Source organism: Diospyros lotus, chromosome 13 (assembly GCF_014633365.1).
Source record: "Diospyros lotus cultivar Yz01 chromosome 13, ASM1463336v1, whole genome shotgun sequence".
Classification (NCBI taxonomy): domain Eukaryota; kingdom Viridiplantae; phylum Streptophyta; class Magnoliopsida; order Ericales; family Ebenaceae; genus Diospyros; species Diospyros lotus.
In genome coordinates this window covers 10964407-10987925 of record NC_068350.1, presented here as the reverse complement: position 1 = coordinate 10987925, position 23519 = coordinate 10964407, and the positions used below count along the sequence as shown (strand labels likewise).

General features: G+C 39.4%; 1 protein-coding gene across 1 annotated transcript; it reads right to left on the bottom strand.

Annotated features, from left to right (window-relative positions):
* Nucleotides 1-17473: 17473 nt before the first annotated feature.
* On the bottom strand, nt 17474-18145 carry LOC127788039 (uncharacterized). The gene has a single exon (XM_052316161.1). It carries the CDS (start codon nt 18143-18145, stop codon nt 17474-17476), a length of 672 nt encoding a protein of 223 aa, XP_052172121.1.
* Between the last annotated feature and the right edge of the window lie 5374 nt (nt 18146-23519).

Below are 23519 nucleotides of genomic sequence, written 5' to 3'. Positions count from 1 at the left end.
GGCCAGAACAAATGACCATAGGACTGTCGTGAAATTTTTGAAAGAAAACATATTCAGTCGATTTGGGATGCCACGAGCAATCATCAGTGATGGGGGTTCCCATTTTTGTAATAAAGTTGTGGCAGGATTAATGAAGAAATATGGTGTACTGCATAAGGTTGCAACACCATACCATCCCCAAACCAATGGTCAAGCCGAGCTAGCCAATAGGGAGATTAAGCGCATATTGGAAAAGACTGTTGCTGTTAATCGTAAGGATTGGTCCTTAAGACTAGTAGACGCTCTTTGGGCGTACAGGACAGCTTACAAAATAATTTTGGGAATGTCTCCCTATAGGCTAGTATACGGTAAATCTTGTCATCTGCCGGTGGAAATTGAGCATAAAGCATATTGGGCAATTCATAAGATCAACAAGAGTCTAACTGAAGCAGGCTTATCCAGGAAGCTCCAATTGAATGAACTTGAGGAAATTTGGAATGAAGTATTTGAAAATGCACGATTGGCCAAGGTTCGCATGAAAGAGTTACATGATCGGCACATCATTCGAAAAAGCTTTCAGGTAGGGCAACGGGTACTCTTGTATGATTCTCGATTGCATCTATTCCCAGGAAAATTGAAGTCTCGATGGGTCGGCCCCTTTGTAATCAAGTCCATCTCAGGATATGGGGAATTTGAGATAGAAAATTCGGAGTCAGGACAGCTTCTAACAGTCAATGGTCATAGGTTGAAACCATACCAGGATAGTGTTGAGGAGAATGAAGGAGTTGTGGATTTAGATGATCCATCATCATCTGATGAGTAGGGAAAGTTTCCTATCGTCTGGAAATCTGACGTTAAAAGACCACCTTTCCATTTAGGTTAAATGGATGTTTATAGATCTGAAAAAAAAAATAATAATAAACAAATTAAATAAAAAAAATAAAATAAAAATAAAATAAAATAATAAATAATTATATATATAAGTTGTTCATTTTCTGCATTACTTAATTAACTTTGATTCAAATAGTGTTTCTCTGTGTGCAGTCTAAATAAAATTTTTTTGCATAAGAGTTCATGCATTGAAGACCACCAGGTATGCCTATCTTCTATCCTTTTATTGTCGATTGAGGACAATGCGCAATTTAAGTTGGGGGGTAAGGTGTACTTGATTTTATTGGTGTTTGAAACTGATCTATTGTGCAAATAATTTTGTTAAACTCGATAATATTGTCTTGTGTGGTATGTATGATTTTATTGGGCCCCTAAAACAAAACATTTATTAAAAAAAATCAAAAAAAATAATTAATAATAATAATAAGAATAAGAATAAAAAAATTAAAAAATAATAATAAAATAATAATAAAAAAAATTTGAATTGAGAGAGACAGAATTGACGCTGGTGGTAGCTATCTTTTCTTGGGCAGTGCAATCACACTGCCCTATAAATGATAAGGCACACTGCCAAATGTTGAAAAATGAGGCACCAAGCGTTGAAAAAGAGACGCCAAGCATAACCCTGTAATTATGGCATGCCTCGAGCAGAGTGTAAAATAGTGATGGTCATTGCTCTATAAGAGACTCCATATCTGTATAAGGCAAGCCACCCTTCTTGAGCTCAGTCTTCTCTCCTTTGTGTTATTCTCCGATCAGGTACTCTCATCCCTTTTGTAAAGTTTATAGTTCTTTACTTTTTTCTTAGTATAGTTAAAAAAAAAAAAATGGATCTTTATCTCTCAAAAATTCACAAGTACTATCCATCTCTCCCGCAGAATGATTTGAAAAAAATTTATGTTGCTAGGTGTGAAAGACTTAGGTTGTTGATGCTTAATAACATCCCTGAAGATATTCGTTGGCAGATCGAAGCAAAAGTTCGATTAGCTGGTGAAACTTCACCTAGTTTTAAGCATTTTCCAGGCTTAGGGAAGAGTAGTTTTGTGAAGAAAAGAAGAGCGAAAAGAGTGAATGGTTGTTACAAATGTGCTCGATGGACCTGTAACACACGATGCAAATCTGTGGGGTTTACGTCCATAAATCGAGAAGATAAAATTAGTTTCATAAAGGATGGACTGAGTAAGGAGTCTCTGGATGATATCCGATTGACTCTTGAGACGCATCCGTGTGGAATAGTGCAAAGAGAACTTCTTGCTTTATGGACCCAGTTCAGAAGTGACCACCAACGCTATAGTCTTGGGAATCTGACTAAAAACAACCCTGTTTGCCAATCTATAAGAAAATTGGATGGGAAGCTTATCCCCACTTCATAGAAAGTGTTTAAACCGTTTCTGGACGTAAAACCAGAGGAAGATGTGAGCCACAATCACAACTACTTATACATACGCATGATTTTTGTTTGTATTTATTTCTTGTTGAATTGTTGTATAGCTACTTTTGATCGCCAAACTTCTTTTCAAGACATACAAAAGGAACAAACATGGAAGGCCAGTTAGTTCGTCGAATCAATACCATATGTGTACTTTGTGGCTCTTAACTTGGGAGCGATATTTGTTACGCACTTGCAGCGAGCGAACTTGGTAAAAAATTAGGAGAGAAAAAAATTAATCTGGTATATGGAGGGGGAAGTCGTGGATTGAATGGTTATGTTTCACAAGCTGTACATCTTGGAAATTCATCTGTGGTAGGTATAATGTCAATCCCTTTAGCTGAACCACATATTTCCGGGATTACACGCGGTCAACTTATAGAAACGACTTCTATGTCTGAGCGCATGGCTTGTAAGATTTATCAGTCAGATGTCTTCATTGCTTTACCAGGAGGTTTTGGAACACTTGAAGAAATCTTTCGTATAATCTCCTGGGCCAAGAGTAATCTCCATACCAAACCTATTGGACTTTTAAATGTTAACCATTTTTTCGATGGGTTACTCTCTTTTCTTGATCAGGCTGTGGACCAACAGTTCATTTCTCGTTCAGCAAGAAAGATTCTCATTTCTGCATCCACCATTGATAAGCTGCTAGAGAAATTACATGCTTATGTTCCACAGTACGATCCTCATGAGCCTCGGATAGACTGGTCTAAGGCAATTAGTAACAAGCGCCAAAGGGGTCCGATTAATTTAGATTTATCACTGTGAGAAATGCTCTTTATTAAGATAGATGAGTAAGGAGTACTTTTTGTACTCTTGAGACGCATCTAGTTATTGTACAACTTGCAGAATTTTTCTTGGTTGTGTTCTTTAAAAAAAAAAAAAAAACAAAACAAAACTGTGAAATGTTGTTAGCAAAGTCTTTGATAAGATGGCTGAGTAAGGAGTACTTTTTGTACTCTTGAGACGCATTTTGCTTATCTTATGACTTGCATGAAATTTTTATTTTGGTGTGAAAATATAAATATATATATATGGTGTGCTCATTTGTTGTTTAAGTTTTAGCAGTTCACAGCAAATCTATGGACTTGTGGAGTTACAGGTATTCCTAACAACCCTAATTTATTACTGCAATTCAAGTTGGGGGGTGTAAGGTCTAGTCAAGAATCATCTGGTTTATATTTAACTGTGAGTTTCTAATTACTAGTTTGTAGTCTTGTGGGAATTGATTATCTTTATCTGCTCTTATAAAAAAAATAAAATAAATTATTATGTGTTTTAAATAATGCTATTCCTAAAGCTTTAAAGTTATGCACTGATAGCCGGTTAAGTTTGCAATACGAAACATGAATGCATTGATTTCTCATTTGAAAACGTTTATGCATGAGAATAAGTAATTTACATTCATCAGGGATTCAAAATTTAGAAATTGGTTATCGGTCATAAAGTCAAAGGTAACAGTAATTAGCTGATTAGTACATTGTATGATCCCTCAACAAAAGTGGAGACTATTACCCAAGCAAGTGTTTGAGCCTAATAATCGTTAATTCTGAGTGAAATAACACTTACTCTAAATATGCTCTCTTGTTTATCTTATCTTTTCAATGGCTTCAAAATATCAATTCGCTTTGAATGTCTAGTATGATAGCGGATGAATTTGACTGGTTTCAAACTATGAATTAGATGACTGAGAAGCATGATAGGGGGATCAATTTCTTTCATTTTGAGCCTATTTTTTTCTTTAAATCAACCTCTTGTTAGCCCATTTGAGCCATTTGTAGTACAACTTCTTTCGTTACCCTTGTTTAACCCATAACCATATGAATTTTATCCAACCTGGTGTGATTTTGGGAATTAGTCTGTTTATCTATTTTCATATTTAAAAAGAAAAAGAAAAAAAAAGAAGAAAAAAAAAGAGAAAAAAAAAAGAGAAGAAAAAAAAAGTGAAAAAAAAGGGGGGCAAATTCTCTTAGTTATTCAGCATAACTGTTTCAAAATAAATGCTAAAAAAAAAAAAAATCCCGACACACCCTTTGCACACTCTACCTTTTCTTTGACAACCCGTATTAACTTTATAGCCCCATTACAACCCAATCTGGTCCTTTTTTATGCTATAAATCATGTGATCTCAGAATTCGAGTTTGGAGTAGGGAATCATGTTTAAATTCAGAAGTTACTCGTCTAGAGCATTATTCCAATCATGAAGCTATGTCAATTTCCCTGTTCTTTCATGAAAATACGTTCCTTGTATTTGGGATGGCACCGAGTTTTGAACTTGTTCTGCATTTACTCTTATAATGGTGCACCCCCTTGTGTGTACACTTGAGGAATCCTTTTTATTAGAGAGAAAATCCATAGTAAGATTTGAAGTCAAAATTTCGAGGGAGTAAGTCTGTGTGTTGGTTATCCTAATTTCCATTCCTGAGATTGTATGACCTTTAACCAAAAATCTGATTTAGAATGCTAAATTATTTATTTAATTTTATGCATTTCGGTTTCGAATTTGAAATTTTTACATTCATACAGTTATTGTGAATAAAGTTTGGCAGGTGTATAATCTAATTGCTAAGGGACTAGCAATGTTTAAGTTGGGGGGTATGATTAGTGGTTAATTTTATAAAAATTTTGTTATAATTATACCCTTCTTTTGATCTTAAAAATAGTTTAAATTAGATATTAATATATATTTTATGGTTATATGCAAGTTTAAATTGAAAAATGAATGAAATGAAATTTTAAAGTAAAATTTAATAATAATAATAATAATGTATAAAATTATATATAATACATATACATCATTATATGCATGTATGTAATATATATAATATAATATAATATAATATATATATATGTGCCATGTGTAATACATATATATAATATATAATTTATTAATAACATTAAATTATTTTTATTTTTTTTTAGGCATGAAGAATTCAAGCCCATGAAGACTTAAAGTCCATGAAGAATTCAAGTCCATGAAAAAATCAAACCCATGGAAAAATCAAACCCATGAAAAATTAAAGTCCATGAAGAATTCAAGCCCATGAAGAATTAAGACCCAATTTGAGCAACCCATGGAAGATATTATTTGGAGAAGGCCCAAGGATTATTTTTAATCCTAATGAAGATTAAAAACCAATTTATAGAAATCTATTTTTATTTTTTATGTGAGAGCTTTATTAGGTGTGTTTTTTAGCTAAAATCCATTTAACTATTAGGTGGATATTATAGCTAAAATCCATTTAACTTTATGAATGCTTTATTATGTATGTATTTTAGCTAAAATTCATTTAATATTAGGTGTGTATTATAGCTAAAATCCATTTAACTTTAAGTGTGTGAGTGCCCATTAGATATAATTATGTCTAGTTGAATAATTGAAATTGTGTGGTTTGTATTGCATCTTGTGGCCTATAAATAGATCACTTGATTGCATTTGTAAGTGTGATTATTATTCTTGAATCAAAGTTTAGTTGTTTCCTTATAATTCTCTCTTTGAGAATTGTTCTTGTTCTTTCCCCTTTTCTTTAGTATTCTCTCTTGTGATCTTACTTCCTTCCTTTCTTCTTTTAAATTCTTATGTCATTTATTATTACTTTATTATTCACTGCCTAAATGGCCGGTTAATTTGTGCCTTTAAATTTCTGCAATTTTAATTCTTGTCATTTAATTATTCACCGCCTAAATGGACGGTTAGTTTATGCCTTTAAATTTCTGCAATTTTAATTCTTGTTATTTAATTATCCACCGCCTAAATGGCCGGTTAGTTTATGCCTTTAGAATTTCTTGTCATTTAAATTCTGTTATTTAAATTACGTCGTTTAAATTCATGTCAATTAACTTTTAAATGGAAATGAGTAGCTAAATCTAATCTTGGGTTAAGGCAAGGACAGTGTCCAACGCCAATGATTCCGAAAGAAAGCTGCGTTTTAAATAAGTAACATTAATTTAAATTTCAGTATGAGTGTATCTTAATTATTGAGAAATCACTAGGTTTGGATTGGAGCGTAAGCCTAACTTAGAGTTTTCATGCCATGTATGAGAGTCACTAGAACTGGAAACGCTATCATACCCAAACCCGGATGATTAATTTAGTTGTTTTGTGTATTAATTGCAATTGAATTTATGGTGGTTGCTTAAATTAGAATCTCGCATATCATGTATGGGGATTGCTTAACCTAGAACTATCATCATCTCTAATTGCATTTAATAACAAACCCTCATATCTGAAATTAAATTAATGTTGCTAATCTTTTATGCTAAAATTTGGGAATCAACGGGTTGGCACTGAAATTGTCTTAACTCAAGTACTATCCAATTTTATATTCTCACTTAAAGTATTTATTTCAATTACTGCCTTAATTTATTTCCTAGAATCTGTTGTTTAAAAAACCATAAAAAACCTTGTTGCCAATTTATCTAAATGCGTGTGTGCTTGTGTGACATTCTTTTTATTTTGCCATAAATAAATCTCTTAGTGGACGACCTGGACTCATTCAGAAAATATAAATTTAAATTTGGACTACAACTGCACTCGTACACTGACGAGTATAAACCTCTCACCTAAACAAAGAAAAAAAATATAAAATTTTTATTGTGTTTTGTTTTGTGTTTTAATTGCAGGGTGGGAGTGCAGTCATCTAGCAATCAAAATTTCAAGTGTCTGTCAATTTAGTTCAAATCTTTTGACTTGATAGTCTAACCTACACCCGTGCCAATATTAGTTAGGTCCACTATTTTGGAACTAGATTCAAACCAAAAACAAAAAAACTCAAATTAAACTAGTTAATTCAATTACCTTAGTTCAAGTTGGTTTTCAAGTTTACCAATTAGTAAAATAAAATTAATTGCAAATGAATATATGATTTGTCAGCTCAATTCTACTTGGTCACCACAAGATCACTAATCAGTTTTGACATTATTTGGGATTAAGTTACAAATATGAGTCCAGGTTACGTGATTAGGTTTAATAAATTTATCAACTATTATCAAGTTGAGTTCTTGTAGTTGAGGGACTTTGAGTAATCCATTAACAAAAGAAGATTTCATTCAAATTGGCGATAGTCGAGGACTAATCGAGCAAACCAACAATGAGAGCAACTACCAATATTAAGAAGCATGAACCCATATGATTCTCTCTCTATCAATGGCAGTCTAGAGTTAGTTATATATCTGATGATACTAGACCGATCACCGAGGTCTGTCTCGAAGCAAGTACCTGCAAGGGCGGGACCTTTAATCCCCCAGGAGAACTCCAACGCTCAAGTCAGTAGAAGAAAATACCCGAAATGGAAAGTCACACAGTAGTCAGATACCCATACCTGTAAAAGTTGATCTCTATTTAAAGATGGCATAGAGCTTACTCTGAAGAGATAGGATAACCTTTGAAAAAGTCGTTGGAGAGAATCTTGGTTGATCGAGTCAATCTCGTTCGAAATCAAATATGAGATGAAGATTTGGAGGACACATGGCGCTTCCTGAGACAGGCACGTGGCGGCACCAGGCTAGTAATCTCCGAGGGTAGTATAGTAAATTTTCCTTTAGTAAAATATCCCCTCACCACTTGCCCCCCCCCAACTCCTTGAGTTGTGAGGGTGAGGAGCTTGGGTAGATGAAGGAGTAGTCCTCTAAGTTTTTCTGCTTTCCTATAAAAAAAGAGTTTTGCAAAAAATAGGATTAATGATCTCAATTATCGGCTCGTTTCCCAACTCAAAGTCCCCTCACCCTTCTCATGGCTTTCAAAAAACTCTATAAAAAGGGATGTGGACATGGTTCCCTCATCCTAAGCATTATTGGAGTGAAAGCTTTCTTAGAGTGGAGTAAAAACGTAAGAGGTCTCCCCTCGCTTCTTCCTTTTTATTTTCTTTTTTTATTATTTTTTATTAGTTTTTGCTTGGCCGAGACCAGTGGTCTCGGCCTCGCTGGTGGAGGCCGCAGGCTGAGGGCCTCGGTCGCGCTGGCCGAGGTCACACAGCTTGGCCTCACGTGCCCCCAGCTTTGGTCGAGGGGGTCCAACTATTCCCCCCCCCCCCCTTTTTTTTATCACTTGGCCCTTGCCTCTAATTTTTTTTTTTTTTTTTTATGCAGGCTTCCCACAGGGTACGTGAGACTCTAAGCAGCGCCTTCAAGTTCAACAGGGGATGGACCGGCCCCCTCTTAAGGGTTCTCCGGTGCATTTCCCTTCCATCTCCGGAATTCTTCTCATCAGCCGGTATTCCTCTACCTCCTTTCTCTTATTTTTTGTGGTTTTTCGTTGTCACTCTTCCCCATGTCACATTGTTTTAGTAAGTCGATCCCCATGACCTCCTTTAGTAACTCAGATGGGAACAACTCAGATTCCTCTAGCTCTTCTTCCCATTTTGGTATGCAAATAGGAGACGCTGGGACCTCTCGGCCCTATCTTGATGCCTCCTCTTTTGATAACGATATTGTCCTAGAGTTGGAGCTCCATCATAGTGGTCTCCCTGATGACCTAACCCCTGCTTATTCTTCCTTGTCCGAGGATGAGATCTCTGGACTCGCCCGAAAATATCATCTCCCCATCAAGGGCTACTGGTACTCTGCACCCTCCAACCTTAGAGCCCATCAATCCCCTCCTGGGGGTTTAACCATCTATGAAGCCTCTCTTGAAGCCGGGTGTCAGTTCCCTTTCGAAGGCACTCTAGCTGAGATCTTTCGTCTCGTAAGGTTATCTCCTTCTCAGCTAGTACCCAACGGGTGGAGGAACTTAGTCTCTTTCGTTATATGTTATCAAGGGAGAGGTATCATCCCTAAAGTTGAGCTCTTCTTAAAATTATTTCGCCTTGTATGCATTGATAAGTTCAAATTTCGCTACTCTTTCATGGCATACCCTGGCTATAAGTTCCTCGTAGACACCCCGTCCTCTTTGAAAGGTTGGAAAAATTGGTATTTTTTCATGGGATCCTCCTCTGTTACTATGGGTGTGCCCTCCGCCTGGCGTCGGCCTCCCTATACAAATTTCCCACGTGAAATGTCCCCTTTAGAGATGAAGCATGACAAGCTTTTGATGGGTTTAGAGCATGTTAGTACTGCTAGATTGATTAACGAGCAAACTCTGTTTCTCGGGGGTGTGTGTCGATACCCTTTCCCAGTAGCCGACATTCCCTTAGGTTGATTTTGTTGAGTGTAGATTTTGATGATTGATGATTGGCATGTGTGAATGTGAATGTTCATTTATATTTTATGTACTAACAAAGCATGAAGCCTTCATAAGGCTTACAAAGCTATTCTCTAGTGATTTCATGACACGGGTTATATATGGAAACTTCTTATATTGATATAGAGATTTCATTATATATGGAACCAAGATTTTAGAGAGCTTTCAAGAAATTTGAGTATTTGAGCTATGTATGGAAAGTTCTTCTTGAAATGGAAAGTCTAGAAGATATATATATGGAATCATTGTTCATATATGGGAAGTTCAAAAGATCTATATGAAAGTTTTTGAGGAGATTGGCATATATGTAACTTGGCGACATGGCATTGTTAATGTGGCACTTTGATGACATGGCAGTCACGTGGAGCACACTCATCAAGGATACATCATCTCGTTGGTCTAGATATGGTAAGAGAATCAAGGAGTAAATTTAAAGGTTCCTAAAAACTTCTCTACTCAGTTAAATATGGAAGAATTTTTTGAATTGCATTCAAATGGAGAAATTAAAGATTCAACATTATTGTTCAACATTAATGGAGGAAATTAAGGTTTGAAAATTAAACCTTGATTGATATTACTTTTCTTTATTGCTGATTCTCTCTCATTAAAAGGATATGGAGACTCAAATCATGGAATCAAGTATCCTACTCATTATGGCTAATTGATATCTTCATTATGGGAGAATATTCAAATGATATCTTGCATATATTCAGCTACACAAATTGATTCTCTACTTGTCAACATTTTTTAGTATGGAAACTTAATCAATTATGAGCTTTTGAAGTTATAATTGATATCTTCATTGTTGGACAAATTTGCTTCATTATTTGAGAATATTTGGTTGGATTTTACACCATTTGGAGGTTTAAATTCAAATTTCAAATTAGCTATGCTTGTTATGGAAGCTAAGGAGCCAATTACACAATCAAAGGAGTTTGAAGATCAACTAGAAGTCGGAATTGATCATTTCTTATTTATTATCGATTTTGCAAGAATTATGAAAGGTTTTGATGATATTTTAATCCTTAAAATCAGCTATGCATTATTGGAATTGATTTGCTCATTCAAGGCTGATTGGAGATCAACAAAAGTCAAAGGTCTTGAAGATCAATCAAGTTAGCTGATTATGGAAGGTAAATCAAGAATTCAAAATGAAGGGATGAGATTGGCTTGAAGACTTGCCACATGGAGGGGTGAGATAGATCAAGGAAAGCCTACTCTAACACTATATAAAAGGATCTCTTGAAGGCTTTGGAACAACTTTTGGAAGCCCTATTATTTTCTACATCATTGGCCAAGATTTTCATTCTCTCTAAGTCTTTCTTTTCCTCTGTCTTCTTGAGAGAAAACTAAGAGAGTTCTCTACACTTCATTGTATTATTTTTTAGAGAACCATATTTCTCAATCTCTACTATTCTTGTATCTTGTAAAGAGCGTACAAAATTCAAACTAGTGAATGTGAGACTCCAGAAGTAGTTTGGTGGTGGTAAAGCCAAGTGAAGGCTTTGGTGGTTGTAACAAAAGTTTCATATAGTGGATTTGGTTGAAAATCCTAAGGAAGGAAATCCTTAGGTAGTGGATGTAAGCCATAAGGGCCGAACCACTATACATCACTGTGTTCTTCTTCTTTTCAGTCTTACTTATTCTTGTTTGATTATACTTGTTTGTTTTTGGTCTTGTGCTATCTAAAGTGACCAAATCCTAAGGCCTACATTCTTGTTGGTTATTATATTCTGATTTGCTTTAATTGATCATTCTTTGTACTCATTCAATATTCCATTTGGTTTATTTAAAGTCTTGTTATTGTGTGCATTCAAATCACATGTTTTCACCAAGTTGTAATTTGAAGAGTATATTGGATCTAAGCACATACTAACACAGCCGGCGGATATCATATTATCCATTTAGTATTTAAGTGCTCCCGTACTCTCAACTACAATTTTGGTTTGTATTAAATTTGTTTTCTCATATATATATATATATACGTGCATAAGTTTTGCATTAAAGTTTTTAAAAGGTGTTAATTCACCCTCCCTCTTGACTAGGTTAGAACTCAACAGATTTTTCCAACCCTCTCATTCTGCTTCTTGTCTCCAATTTATGTGTGCTTCTTTATCCTAACACTTGATCTTATTTTGTCATACTTTGTAGCCAAGATAATTGACGACGCAGAGTTGTGGGGGACCGATAAGCAAGTTGCTGAAGAGGCCAAACGGGCCCGAAAGAATGCCAAGCGACATACCAAGGACTCTCAGCTCCCACCTCGGCACAAAAAATCAAAGGCCTCTAGGTCTCGCTCTTCTTTGCCCCAACCAGAGGTAGGGGGCTCCCAAGGTACCGAGCCCCTTTCTGACATGATCCAGGAGGAGACGTCCATTCCCACCTGGGCTCTTCATTGACCGAACTGGAATGTCCATGAGTCAGACCACAGCAGTGAGGCTTAGGTGGCGACTCAGTTTATTCAGGGCCTACCAACTCAGGTGGACCTGGAGAGGGCTGCGGATCTGACTTCAGAGACCTTAAAGTCGTGCTACTGCTAGGGCTTGGTTCAGGTTAGTCTCTTGGTCCTTTATCATGGAGAACTTTCCCCCCCCCCCCCATATTCTAATTTTTGCTATTGGCATACAAAGTATTGTGGCTCAGAACAAGCTCCAGAGGCGAATGGCGGGGAACTCATGAAAAATGCTTGAGTTGGATAATGCCCTTACTGAGTACCATATGACCATCGAGTAGCAGGAAGAGGATCTGAGGGCTCAACATCAACGAGCCGCGGACCTGGAGCAGCGCCTCCAAAATCTTGAGATTAGCCGCCATGCAACGGAGGGAGAGTTAGGGTGGTTTAAACAGCGCGTTCGGGAGCTAGAGGAGAGATATGCAGACCCCACCCAGCTCCTCGAGATGAAAGGGTTTATCAGACGAGAGTTGCAGGGTGTTTGGAAGAAAGGCTTTATTCGGAGCAAGGGGGAAGTGCAAAAAGCCTGCCCCAACTTCGATTTCTCCCCCATCAGACCTATGGAGAACGTGATCGCAAAGCTCAGTTGGGCATCATCCTCCCAAGCCTCCACCATTGAATCTAAGGAGTCCGAAGAAGAAGAAGCCTAGTTGTTAGTTCTAGGTTCATATGTAGCTTCTTGCCGTGAGCATGAGTTGTACTAGACCTTTGATCTTTTGTTAAATAAAATGCCTCAAAGTTATGCTTTTTTGCAATAGTCCGAGTTGAGTGGTCTCTGTTATCTGATTTCTTGCACCTCTACCGTAACTCTCATGTTGACGTGGTGGTAGATGCCGTTCTAGTTGGTTCTTTTTTATTAGGGGTGGTCCCCTGGATCATATCTGCCCCTATTATTTTTTAGTCATCTTTAACTCTGGTATGGAGGTGAGGACTTAGGAGTCTCCTCTAGGACCCCTTAGGCTGGCTTCTTTGGGGGTCGTTTCCACCCCCTTAGCCTTTCTTTCCTTTTTATTTTAGGGGTGGTCCCCTGGGGCCATATCTGGTCCCTTGCTCTTCCTTTTTTTATCTTAGGGGTGGTCCCCTAGGACCATATCTGGCCCGTTGCTTTTCATATTCTGTAAGATAAAAATATGCACATGTAAAAAGAACATACTGAGATTTTATTGGGAAAATAAGTAACTCCAAATTCCTTGGGGTAAACCCATTATTGATAAAATTTCCTCAAATTCTGAATATTCTAAGTATTCTTTATGGGAGTGCCATCCATGGTCTCGAGCCAATATGTCCCAGGGCTGAGGGTCTCGGTAACCCGGTAGAGGCCTTCCCATGTTGGCGACAATTTGCTGGAGTCTCGGGGGTTGCTAACACTTGCTCGTCGAAGGACCAGATCGCTAGGTAGAAAACTTCGAGCTTTCACCATTCGGTTGTAATACCTCTCAATCCGCTGATTATAAACCACCTGGCAAACCCTTGCTTCATCCCGAAGCTCCTCCACTATTTCTAAGTTATTCCTCAAGCCTTGCTCATTGGACTCTGGGTCAAAACGCTCCACCCTAAAAGTTGGGATCCCGATCTCTACCAGAATAAGGGTCTCTGAGCCGTAACATAAGCTGAATGGGGTCTCCCCAGTTGACCACCTCCTCGTGGTCCGATAAGACCAAAGGATGCTCGGTAACTCATCCACCCAACTTCCGTCTGCCTTGTCCACCCGAGCTTTTAATCCATGGAGCATAGTCCTATCGGTAAGCTCAATCTGTCCGTTAGCCTGTGGATGAGCTACAGAGGTGAAGTGTTGCTTGATCCCCAACTCCTGACACCATTCCTAGACCGTCCGATCTGTAAACTAGGTCCCATTATCTGAAACAATCACCCGTGGGATCCCAAATTGACAAAGCACGTTCTTCCATAAAAATTGCTTCACTTTTCGTGCAGTGATGGAGGCCAGGGGCTCGACCTCTATCCATTTGGAGAAGTAATCTATAGTTGCGATCAAGAAATTTACTTGACCCGCAACAGGCAGGAACGGACCTAGAATATCAATCCCCCATTGGGCGAAGGGGCACGATTGAACCAGGTGGGTGAGCATGGCACTAGGAACATGAATTAGGTTGGAGACCCTTTGACATCTTTCACATTTCTTAACCAGCTGCTCCGCATCAGACACCATGGTTAGCTAATAGTACCCTTGTCGAAGGGCTTTCTGATAAAGAGTCTGGGCTCTTATGTGACTCCCACATATTCCCTCATGGATTTCTCTTAAAACATAGTCAGCTTCAAGTGGCCTTACGCACTTCAAGAATGGTTGAGTGAAGGATCTCTTATACAACTCCTCGTTGATTAGTATAAACTTCTGGGCCCTCCTTTTTTGCTCATGGACCTCTAAGTCACTTTCTGGTAGCTTGCCGTCTTTCAAATAACAGACAAAAGGGTCCAACCAACTTGGTTCTAGGTCGAGACATAGCTGCTCCACAATCTCGTCAATGCTTCTCTACGGTAGTATCTTGATAAAAATCTGTCTGGAATTGGTTGGGAAAGAAGCCGACGCGATCCGGGACAAGGTGTCTGCTTCCACATTTTGGGATCGAGGCACATGCTCAATTTTCACATATCGAAAATGACTCATCAATTCCTGAATGAAAACCAAATATTTGGACATGTGGTCCTTCCTGGCCTCGTATTCTCCCCTCACCTGCTGAACAACAAGGTTAGAATCAGACTGTATGTTGAGATGCCTTGCCCCAAGCTGTGCGGTGAGCCTCAACCCCGCTATGAGGGCCTCATACTCTGTCTCATTGTTAGACACTCGGAACTCAAAATGTAGAGCGTATAACCAGGACTAGCCCTCAGGGCTTTTAATCATCAGCCCAGCTCCTCCACCCCCAGGGTTTGAGCTGCCAACCACTGCCAACATCCATGGTCCTAGGCTGTCATTTGGAGATCCGCCAAGCCCAAATCCTTTGGCGATGAAGTCTGCTAAGTCCTAGGCCCTAATAGCTGAACAGGGTTTGTACTCTATGTCGAATGTTGTTAACTCCATCGACCACTTAAGCATTCTCCCTGAGAGCTTTGGCTTCCCCAGAACCTACCTTAGAGGCTGGTCAGTAAGCATGATGATAGAGTGCGTCCGAAAGTAGGGTCACAACTTCCTCGCTGAGACGACCAGGAAAAACGCTAATTTTTCCATGGGGGAATACCGAGCCTCTGCCACATACAATCATTTTCTCGAGTAGTATACTAGCCTCTGCCTCTTATTCTCTTCACGCACCAGTATTAAGCTAACTGTCTTTTCTGCTATGACCAAGTAGAGGTATAGCGGCTCGCCCATCCGTGGCTTGGTGAGGACTGGTGGTGAGGCCAGACATGCCTTGAGCTCGTTGAAGGCCTTCTGGTACTTGTCATCCTAGATAAATTCCTTGGTCCTGGATAGGGCTTTGAAGAAATAGAGGCCCTTTTTCTGCCGACCGGGAGAGGAATCTCCCTAGAGCCGCTATCCTTCCCATGAGCTGCTGGACCTCCTTAATGCTTCTTGGAGTCGACATTTCTGGTATCGCTTTAATCTTCTCAGGATTCACCTCAATCCCACAATGATGCACGATGTACCCGAGGAACTTCCCTGCAGAGACACCAAAAGCACACTTAGAGGGATTAAGCTTCAATTGGAACCTGCATAAGGTTTTGAAACACTCTTCTAGGTCTGCCGGATGCTCCTCTGCCAGTAGGCTTTTTACTAGTATGTCATCCATGTAGGCCTCCATGTTGCGTCCTAAATGGTCCTGAAAGAGCCTATTTACAAGCCATTGGTATGTAGCTTCTGCATTCTTCAAACCGAAAGGCATAACAATATAACAATAGGTGCCCCGATTCGTAACAAATGTCGTCTTCTCTTGATCCTCTTTATGCAACGGGATCTTATGATATCCCTGAAAAGCATCTAAAAAACTCATAAGGTGGCATCCGGCCGTGCCATCAATTAGGGCATCGATCCGGGGAAGTGGGTAACTATCTTTTGGACAGGCCTTGTTAAGATCAGTGAAATCAATACATAACCTCCACTTACCTTCTCCCTTGGGGACCAGAACCACATTGGCGAGCCACTCTGGATAATCTACCTCCCGAATATATCGTGCTGCCATCAGTTTTTCCACCTCGACCTCTATAACCCTTACCCTATCTGGGGAAAAATTCCTCTTCTTCTGTATGAAAGGTCGGTACCCCCGCTTCACTCCCAAACGATGCGTCATTACTTCCGGGTCTATGCCAGGAATGTCGTGGACCGACCATGCGAAAATATCTGTATATTGGCGAAGAAAGGATACAATCTGGGCCCGAAGAGGGTCTTTCAATTGGGCGCTCACCCTCACGCATCTATTGAGTCGGTCCGGGTCCAATGGTACCTCCACGAGCTCATCCATCGGCTCAACAGTTTTCGGGTCCTCTGGACCCTCCAGCAAAAAACTGACTGTAGCGGAAGGGGAGATTCCGACCTCCCTCACCCTAGGGCCCTATCCTCGTCCTGAATTTTCTTGGGGTTCTGAATGCTCTTGCACGATACCCCTAAATGTGTTGATGGATGCCATGTAGCACTCCCGGGTGGACCTTAGGTCTCCTCTGACTTCGCCAACCCCCGCAGCAGTAGGGAATTTAAGCACCATGTGGTAAGTGCTCGGCACGGCCCGTAGAGCATTTAACCCCGATCTCCCCAAGATCATATTGTAGGCTGAGGGGACCTCTGCTACCAAAATGTCTAACATGACCTGGGCATATCGAGAACCCTTTCCAAGAGTTAATGAGAGCTGAAACATACTATCCACTACACCACTTCCCCATCGAATCCAATCAAAGGGACACGAGCTGGCTTCAACTGTTCCATCTTGTATCCCATGCCTAAGAAGGTCTGTCGATATAAAACCTCATATGAGCTCCCTGGGTCCACGAGGATCCATCGAAGCTCCCATTTTCCCAACTTTGCTGTGATGACTGGCGGATCATTAGAAACCGGATACCCGGGCAAGTCGTTGTCCGTAAAGGAGATAACGTCCCCTGGTTGAGCCCTCTTGACTCCACCGTTTCGATGCAGATCAGAGCTTTCTCCTGACTCCTTGCCTGGCACCATCTCAGCCGCTAAAGTGTGAAAAATTAAATGTTATGGATGACTTCCCTCTCTCTGGCGACTCTCTCTCTTGGGCGGAGTTATGGTCCTACGCCTTTCTTGGGATCTACCACGTCTATGGGAAAGGCTCCTTGATCTCCGACGTTCGCCCCTTTATGGCTCAGTATCCTTAGCTACGAACCTCCTTAGGAAACCCCGATTGATGAGCTCCTAAATCTCCTCTTTCAGCTGATGGCACTCCTCCATGTCATGTCCATGATCTCGATGAAATCGGCAATACTTGTCCTTACTCCTTTTGTTAGCCGGGGCCTTCATAGGTCTCAATTTTTTCAAGTAATCCTTATTCTCAGTTGTAGCCAGGATCTCTACCCGAGGGGTATTAAGTAGGGTGAACCTAATCGGACTCCATCGGGGGCTTGACCTTTCCCCCCGTCAGCCTGGTTTATCTTCTGGCTTCCGCTCCCTATTCTGACTTTTCTTCTCTTTCTTTTCTGAGTATTCAATTCTCTTGGCCCGCATTACCTCCTCGAAATTCATGTACTTGGTGGCTCGGCTCAGGATCTCCGTGAACGTCTGGGGAGGCCTCTTAGCCAGTGACTGGGTAAAAAGACCAACCCTCAGGGCATTTTGAAAGGCCACCATGGCAATACTCTGATTTAGATTCTCAATGCTCAGTGCCTCCATATTAAACCTAGCCACAAAATCTGTTAATGACTCCCATTGGTTCTGCTTGAGATTCACAAGGGTCATAGTTGACCTTTGGTGCCTTCGGAGGGGAGCGAAATGCGCCAAGAACTTATTCCGAAGCTGTCCGAAGTTAGCAATCGACCGGTGTGTCAGGCTTGAATACCAGGCCCGTGCATGTCCTTCCAAAGTGGCCGGGAAGACTCTATACCACATAGCATCAGGTGCTGCCTGGACCATCATGTGAGAGGCGAAGAGACTCAAGTGGTCAGCAGGGTCGGTTGTGCCTCCATATGGCTTGATGGCTGGGATTCGGAGGTGCTCGGATGGAATAATCGCTATGATCTCCCGACTTAATGGCTGGTTGGAAACAATGTCATGTGGCTCTTCTTCCCTCCGTCTCAACTTTGTAACCTCCATCTCCAAATGTCGCAAACGCCTTTATCGCTGAGCCCTTTCGGCTCGGGCATAATCGGGACCAGAGGACTCCTCCTCCTCTGAGCTCGGCCTCCCATACTCACTACGCCTGGAGGGTCCGCTCCTTCTCTCGTCCCAGTAAGACTCTTTCCCAACACGGGGGGATCCGCCACCTTGGAATTCTCTATGACTAGAGTGGCGGTCTCCCTAGTGCCGACTATCGTGGTTGGAGTGCTCCTCTTATCTCCCACCTGGAGGCTGTTGTTGGGCCAAAAAGGTGTTGAGTAACTCCGTCGAGCGTTGGACCTGTCCCTTTAACTGGGCGACACGATCTTGTGATGGCGAGGGATCTAGGGGATGACTCTCTACGGGTCCACTCTTCGGTGGTTGGTGTTGACTCTGATCTGTGACAGGTTGGGTATTAGCAGCTCGCAGTGGATTTCTTCTTGTCGCCATAACGAGGGGGAACTTGAGCTCGTCTAAGGTACTCGACAAACAAGAGCAGATATAGCAACCGGCCCCACAGTGGGCCCCAAATGATGATACTAGACTGATCACCGAGGTCTGTCTCGAAGCAAGTACCTGCAAGGGCGGGGCCTTTAATCCCCCGGGAGAACTCCGATGCTCAAGTTAGTAGAAGAAAATACCCGAAATGGAAAGTCACACAGTAGTCAGATACCCATACCTGTAAAAGTTAACCTCTATTTAAAGATGGCATAAAGCTTACTCTGAAGATATAGGATAATCTTTGAAAAAGTCGTTGGAGAGAATTTCGGTTGACTGAGTCAATCTCGTTCGAAATCAATTATAAGATAAAGATCTGGAGGACACGTGGCACTTCCTAAGACAGGCACGTAACGACACCAAGCTAGTAATCTCCGATAGTAATATAGTAAATTTAGCTTAGTAAAATATCCCCTCACCAATATCCTTTGGCTCATATGCCTTTGCTTGCTTAGGCTTTATCCGATGGCGCCACTTGTCTAACTTATCCTTTTAAATAAACATTTTTCTAGTGATGCCATGTGTTAAGTGGTAGGGATCCACCCATATCAAATGCCTTTCACTTTTTTAAAATAAGGCAACTGATAGATTTTAGTGCGATCATCCTTAACTATAATCATCAATTCTCTAACAAAAAAATCAAAATTTAAGTAAACGTGAACAGTGGAGTTTCAAGTTGAGTATCAAGTGTGTCGAAGTATAGAAGTCTGCAAAACACATCAATTTCATACAAAAATAACCCTATATCAATTTCATTATCAACACTCTAGATGTTATTAATGGGCTTAATTATAAAAATTAAAGTGAGCGAGATTTGATGTGTAAAAACTAAAGTCTCAAGGATGACAAGCTTGCTGCATAAAAAGGGAAATTCATTGTGGACAGCCAACCCCTCTCAACCAACCCTGCGTCGGTCCCGATTGAACACACAGTAAATCGTTTTTAAATATAAACCATCTGTAGTGAACAAACTTTTAATGCAAAAATTTGAACTATTATTATTGAATGCATATTCAAAAGTACGCATTCACATAAATAGTGCTCAGACCTTGACACTGAACCACACTGCAAACTCGCAAGAAATTCATAAAGTTCTCCTCTAACACGGTTGACGACAAATCCTTTCACTGTACAAGCATGTTGAGGAACATTGAAGAAACAAGTTAAAAGGAAATTCTATAGCCCTCGAGCACACCGGCCGGTGTCTTTTACAACGTAAGGATGTGATATATAATATAAAAGTTATATTATATAATATTAAATAATATATTATACATAATAACCATAGAATACACTTTTCCTTAATTTGGTGTTATAATCTTTGGTGTTTTATGTAGTGGTGGTGAGTTTTAAGTAAGCGAGTTACATGCTCATCATCCCATCCCGATGCCATTTCGTGGGCTTACAGAAGCGGAAGGAACGGAGGAGGCTCCGACTCGGCATCGGCCTGGCAGGTTACTGCAGCAACCCAATTCAGAAGCAAAAGATTGGAGAGTGAAATATGAATGAATGATTCAGTTGTCAGGTGAAAATGAGAAAGAAACCAAGAAAAGGGCTTTGTTTGTTGTTGTTGACAGAAGAATATCTGAATTAACTCCTTTCTGATCATCATTACATCATCTTTAGTACTAGTGCTAATTTGCGCCTTTCTTTTGAAAAAATAATTTTGTTTGTTTGCTTGTGGGGGCGGGGCGGGGCGTGGCGGTGGCTGTGTTACTGCTGCTGCTGCTGTTCGCTGTTTGTTTGGAAAATGGAACAGTTCACAGTCGAGTCGCTTTTACCCGCCGGGTAAGTGGCGGTGGACGCTCTCCGCCTCTCCCTCCCGCCCCAGCTGTAAATCATGCTCTTCGCTGTGCAGTGCCCGCCGTTTGACTGCAAAGGAAATTATCCCAATCGTTGGACTACCGGGGTCTTATATCGACTCAAATTTCACTTAATTGTTGTTGGGTCTATAATGTTGAATTTAAAATTGATTTGATTTAAAGTAAAATTCAACTAATTCAATTCAAATGAAATTAGGACCTGTAATCACGCTAAATGTCATGCAATGAGATTGACAAAAAGTGTTTAGCAATTTCTCATTCAAACAATCTATTTCTAAACAATTAAATGTGTATAGAATTTTCTTTTTCTTTTGGGTTAGTGAAGGTATAGGATAAAAAATAAGGAGATTTTTATATTGGCTAATCGATTTGAATTAGGTCCATTGACTCAAGGGTCCGGTGCCAGACTTGAATTGGTGACAATTGGGTTAGAAAAAGTTAGGTTTGGACTGGAAGTTTGGAACTAACTTGGAAATAAAAAACGAAAAAGAAAAATCCTTAAAGAAAGAATTAGGGTAGGGTGAAATGTTTTGTACGGGAAACAGTCTAGTTTTGGATGTTATTATTGTGATGTTTTAATTATATTCTTATAGGAACAAAAGAAGGAGAAGAAAGGTGGGAAAGAAAAGGCCAAAAGAAGGAAAGAAAATGCAGATATATATATATATATACACACATAAATAGTCTTTTCACTTTAGGGAAAGTAAAATATCCTCAATTATGCCAGGAATATGTAGGTAGCTAGCATGCAGATGCAGTTGGCCTCGGTCCTCGGCTTCTCCTCTCCTCTCCTGTGCGGTGCGGAACGGAGGACCAAAGAGCAAAAGTAGCCGCGCTCGCCACTTTATGGAAAGTCTCTCGTCCTCACCAGTTGGTGAAAGATAATTACGTTCGTCCCACTTCCAGCAATTGATAATTTTGGGCGAGAGTAAATGTGAGAGGAGAAAGAAAGAAAGAAAGAAGGATTGTGATAAATAAAAAAATAATTGAGAAATAAGATAAAAAGCTTAAAATGTGAAATGTGATGATGATTGATGATAAATTGGTTAGCAGAGAAACAAACAAAAAGGGAGAAGAGTGTCATTTGGCATTGGCAGTGAGCCTTGCCTTTTTCCATGCCACCACCAAACGTAAGGTACATGTTTTTTTGTAGGCTTGCTGGAAAAATTACTTACTTTTGTTTTCATCTTTCTCTTATCTTTTTCAGGCAGAAGCGCATCAAGACACGCGCACAATAGCGCGCACCTCCCCACCCCCACAACATGGATTCGGATTGGATGGCTACGCATACGCTGCCCGCCAGCCAATTTCACCTTTGCGCTCGTATATTGCTGTGGAAGCCAAACATCTAGTCCAAAATGGTGCTGCCCCCAGTGTCAGTGTAGTGTTGCCCACTTTGGTAATATCCATGAGTTTACATTGTATAAAATTACATATAAATATGGCCATCTTTCAATCATCATTTACAAAAAAAAAATAAAAAATCTCTTTATATCATTAATATCCCTTGACCTTACCACGAGAGCACTCGTGAGTTTAAATAAATTTAAAAAATTGACTCAATTAAAGCAAGAAGATCGGTTTGATTTGATTATAGACGGAATTGGCATGAGTTTGAGTGCATACTCTTGAAATGAATTGTGGATCCGATCCAAATCTGGATATAAATTTTTTCTTAATTTTTTTATATATATAAAATTACTTGGCAAATAATTTTTAACTTGAATATTCAAGTTTTGGGATTGAGGCCCAATTGGATCATATTTAATTTTGATTGAAGTGAATTGATTTGATTCTACCTCCTAATTGAATCAATTGTAAGTCTAAAATTATAGAATAGATTATAATTGAATTCAGTCTTAAATTTATATGAAATACCAATTGAATTCCAATTTATCGACTCTATTATATAAGTAGGTTTTTGAAATCTTTTTAGGTTTTTAATTTTTCTAAATATTTTGCTTAAAAATTATAACAATAAAAAAAAATTAATTTCTCAAAATGCCATTTAAATATTTTTTCTTAAAAAACCTAAAAATAAAAAATAAAACAAACATCAGTATGAATAATTTTAGTATTGTACTAAAACTCATCTTTATTTATAATAGAGAAATTTCATGGACCACCCCTGAATTTTGCTGAAATTACATTTACCAGCCCTGTGTTACACTGAGTACTCATATGTTACACTAACTTCGTGTTTTTAGAAACACCAACAACATTCATGATGTAATATCCCATATTGAGCGATAGGAAAGATCAAAATAATTTATCCTGATGACTTTACGTGAATTTTTTAAGAATCATCAATCCTTAAGGTTTTCTAGCCTAAGCATGTCTGAGAGTTCTTTGTCTACATTCAACTCAAAAGATATTCAGCTAGTGTTGTTTCTTTCTTTACTTTTTCTCGATATATGCTACCATTATCTGGGTTCTTAAGGTATTACACTTGACTTTTATAATTTCGTATCAATTCTCTCTTGCCAATTGAAAGTTGTCATTAATATTTTATAAATGACCAAAATATTTGTATATTTTTATTTTCTCTTGTTTTTTTCTTTATCATCTCCACTTTGCTCTATTCTCACTCTTTCTTTCCCAACCTAGCAAATGATTTAGGTTGCCCAAAACCATTGGTGTAGATGCTAAACAAAACCTAAATAGGTTTCTCTCTTTTTCTCATGAGCATGAATACGTGCACGCGCGTACATACTCATTTTCAAACACAAATGGGTTTGTCCACCATGAAACTAATTTGCTGATGGGAAGTAAAAGATGAATCGATGAATATGCTTCATGCCCATAGTAAAGATTTGTTATGGATATTTTTCGGACTACTCCTTATGAGCTGGACTCGACCCAGTAGGCCGCTCTAATTATTTTAAGCCCAGTAGGCCCAAGTTGAACTCGTCAAGGTAAGCTCACACATCACTGAAACCCGAGCTTAGATCGCATAATCAAACGAACTCCCAACGAATTCCTAGCAATGCTTTCAGCGAGCTTTCAATGATACACTCAACGAGTTTCCAGCGATGCTTCTAGCTCGCTGG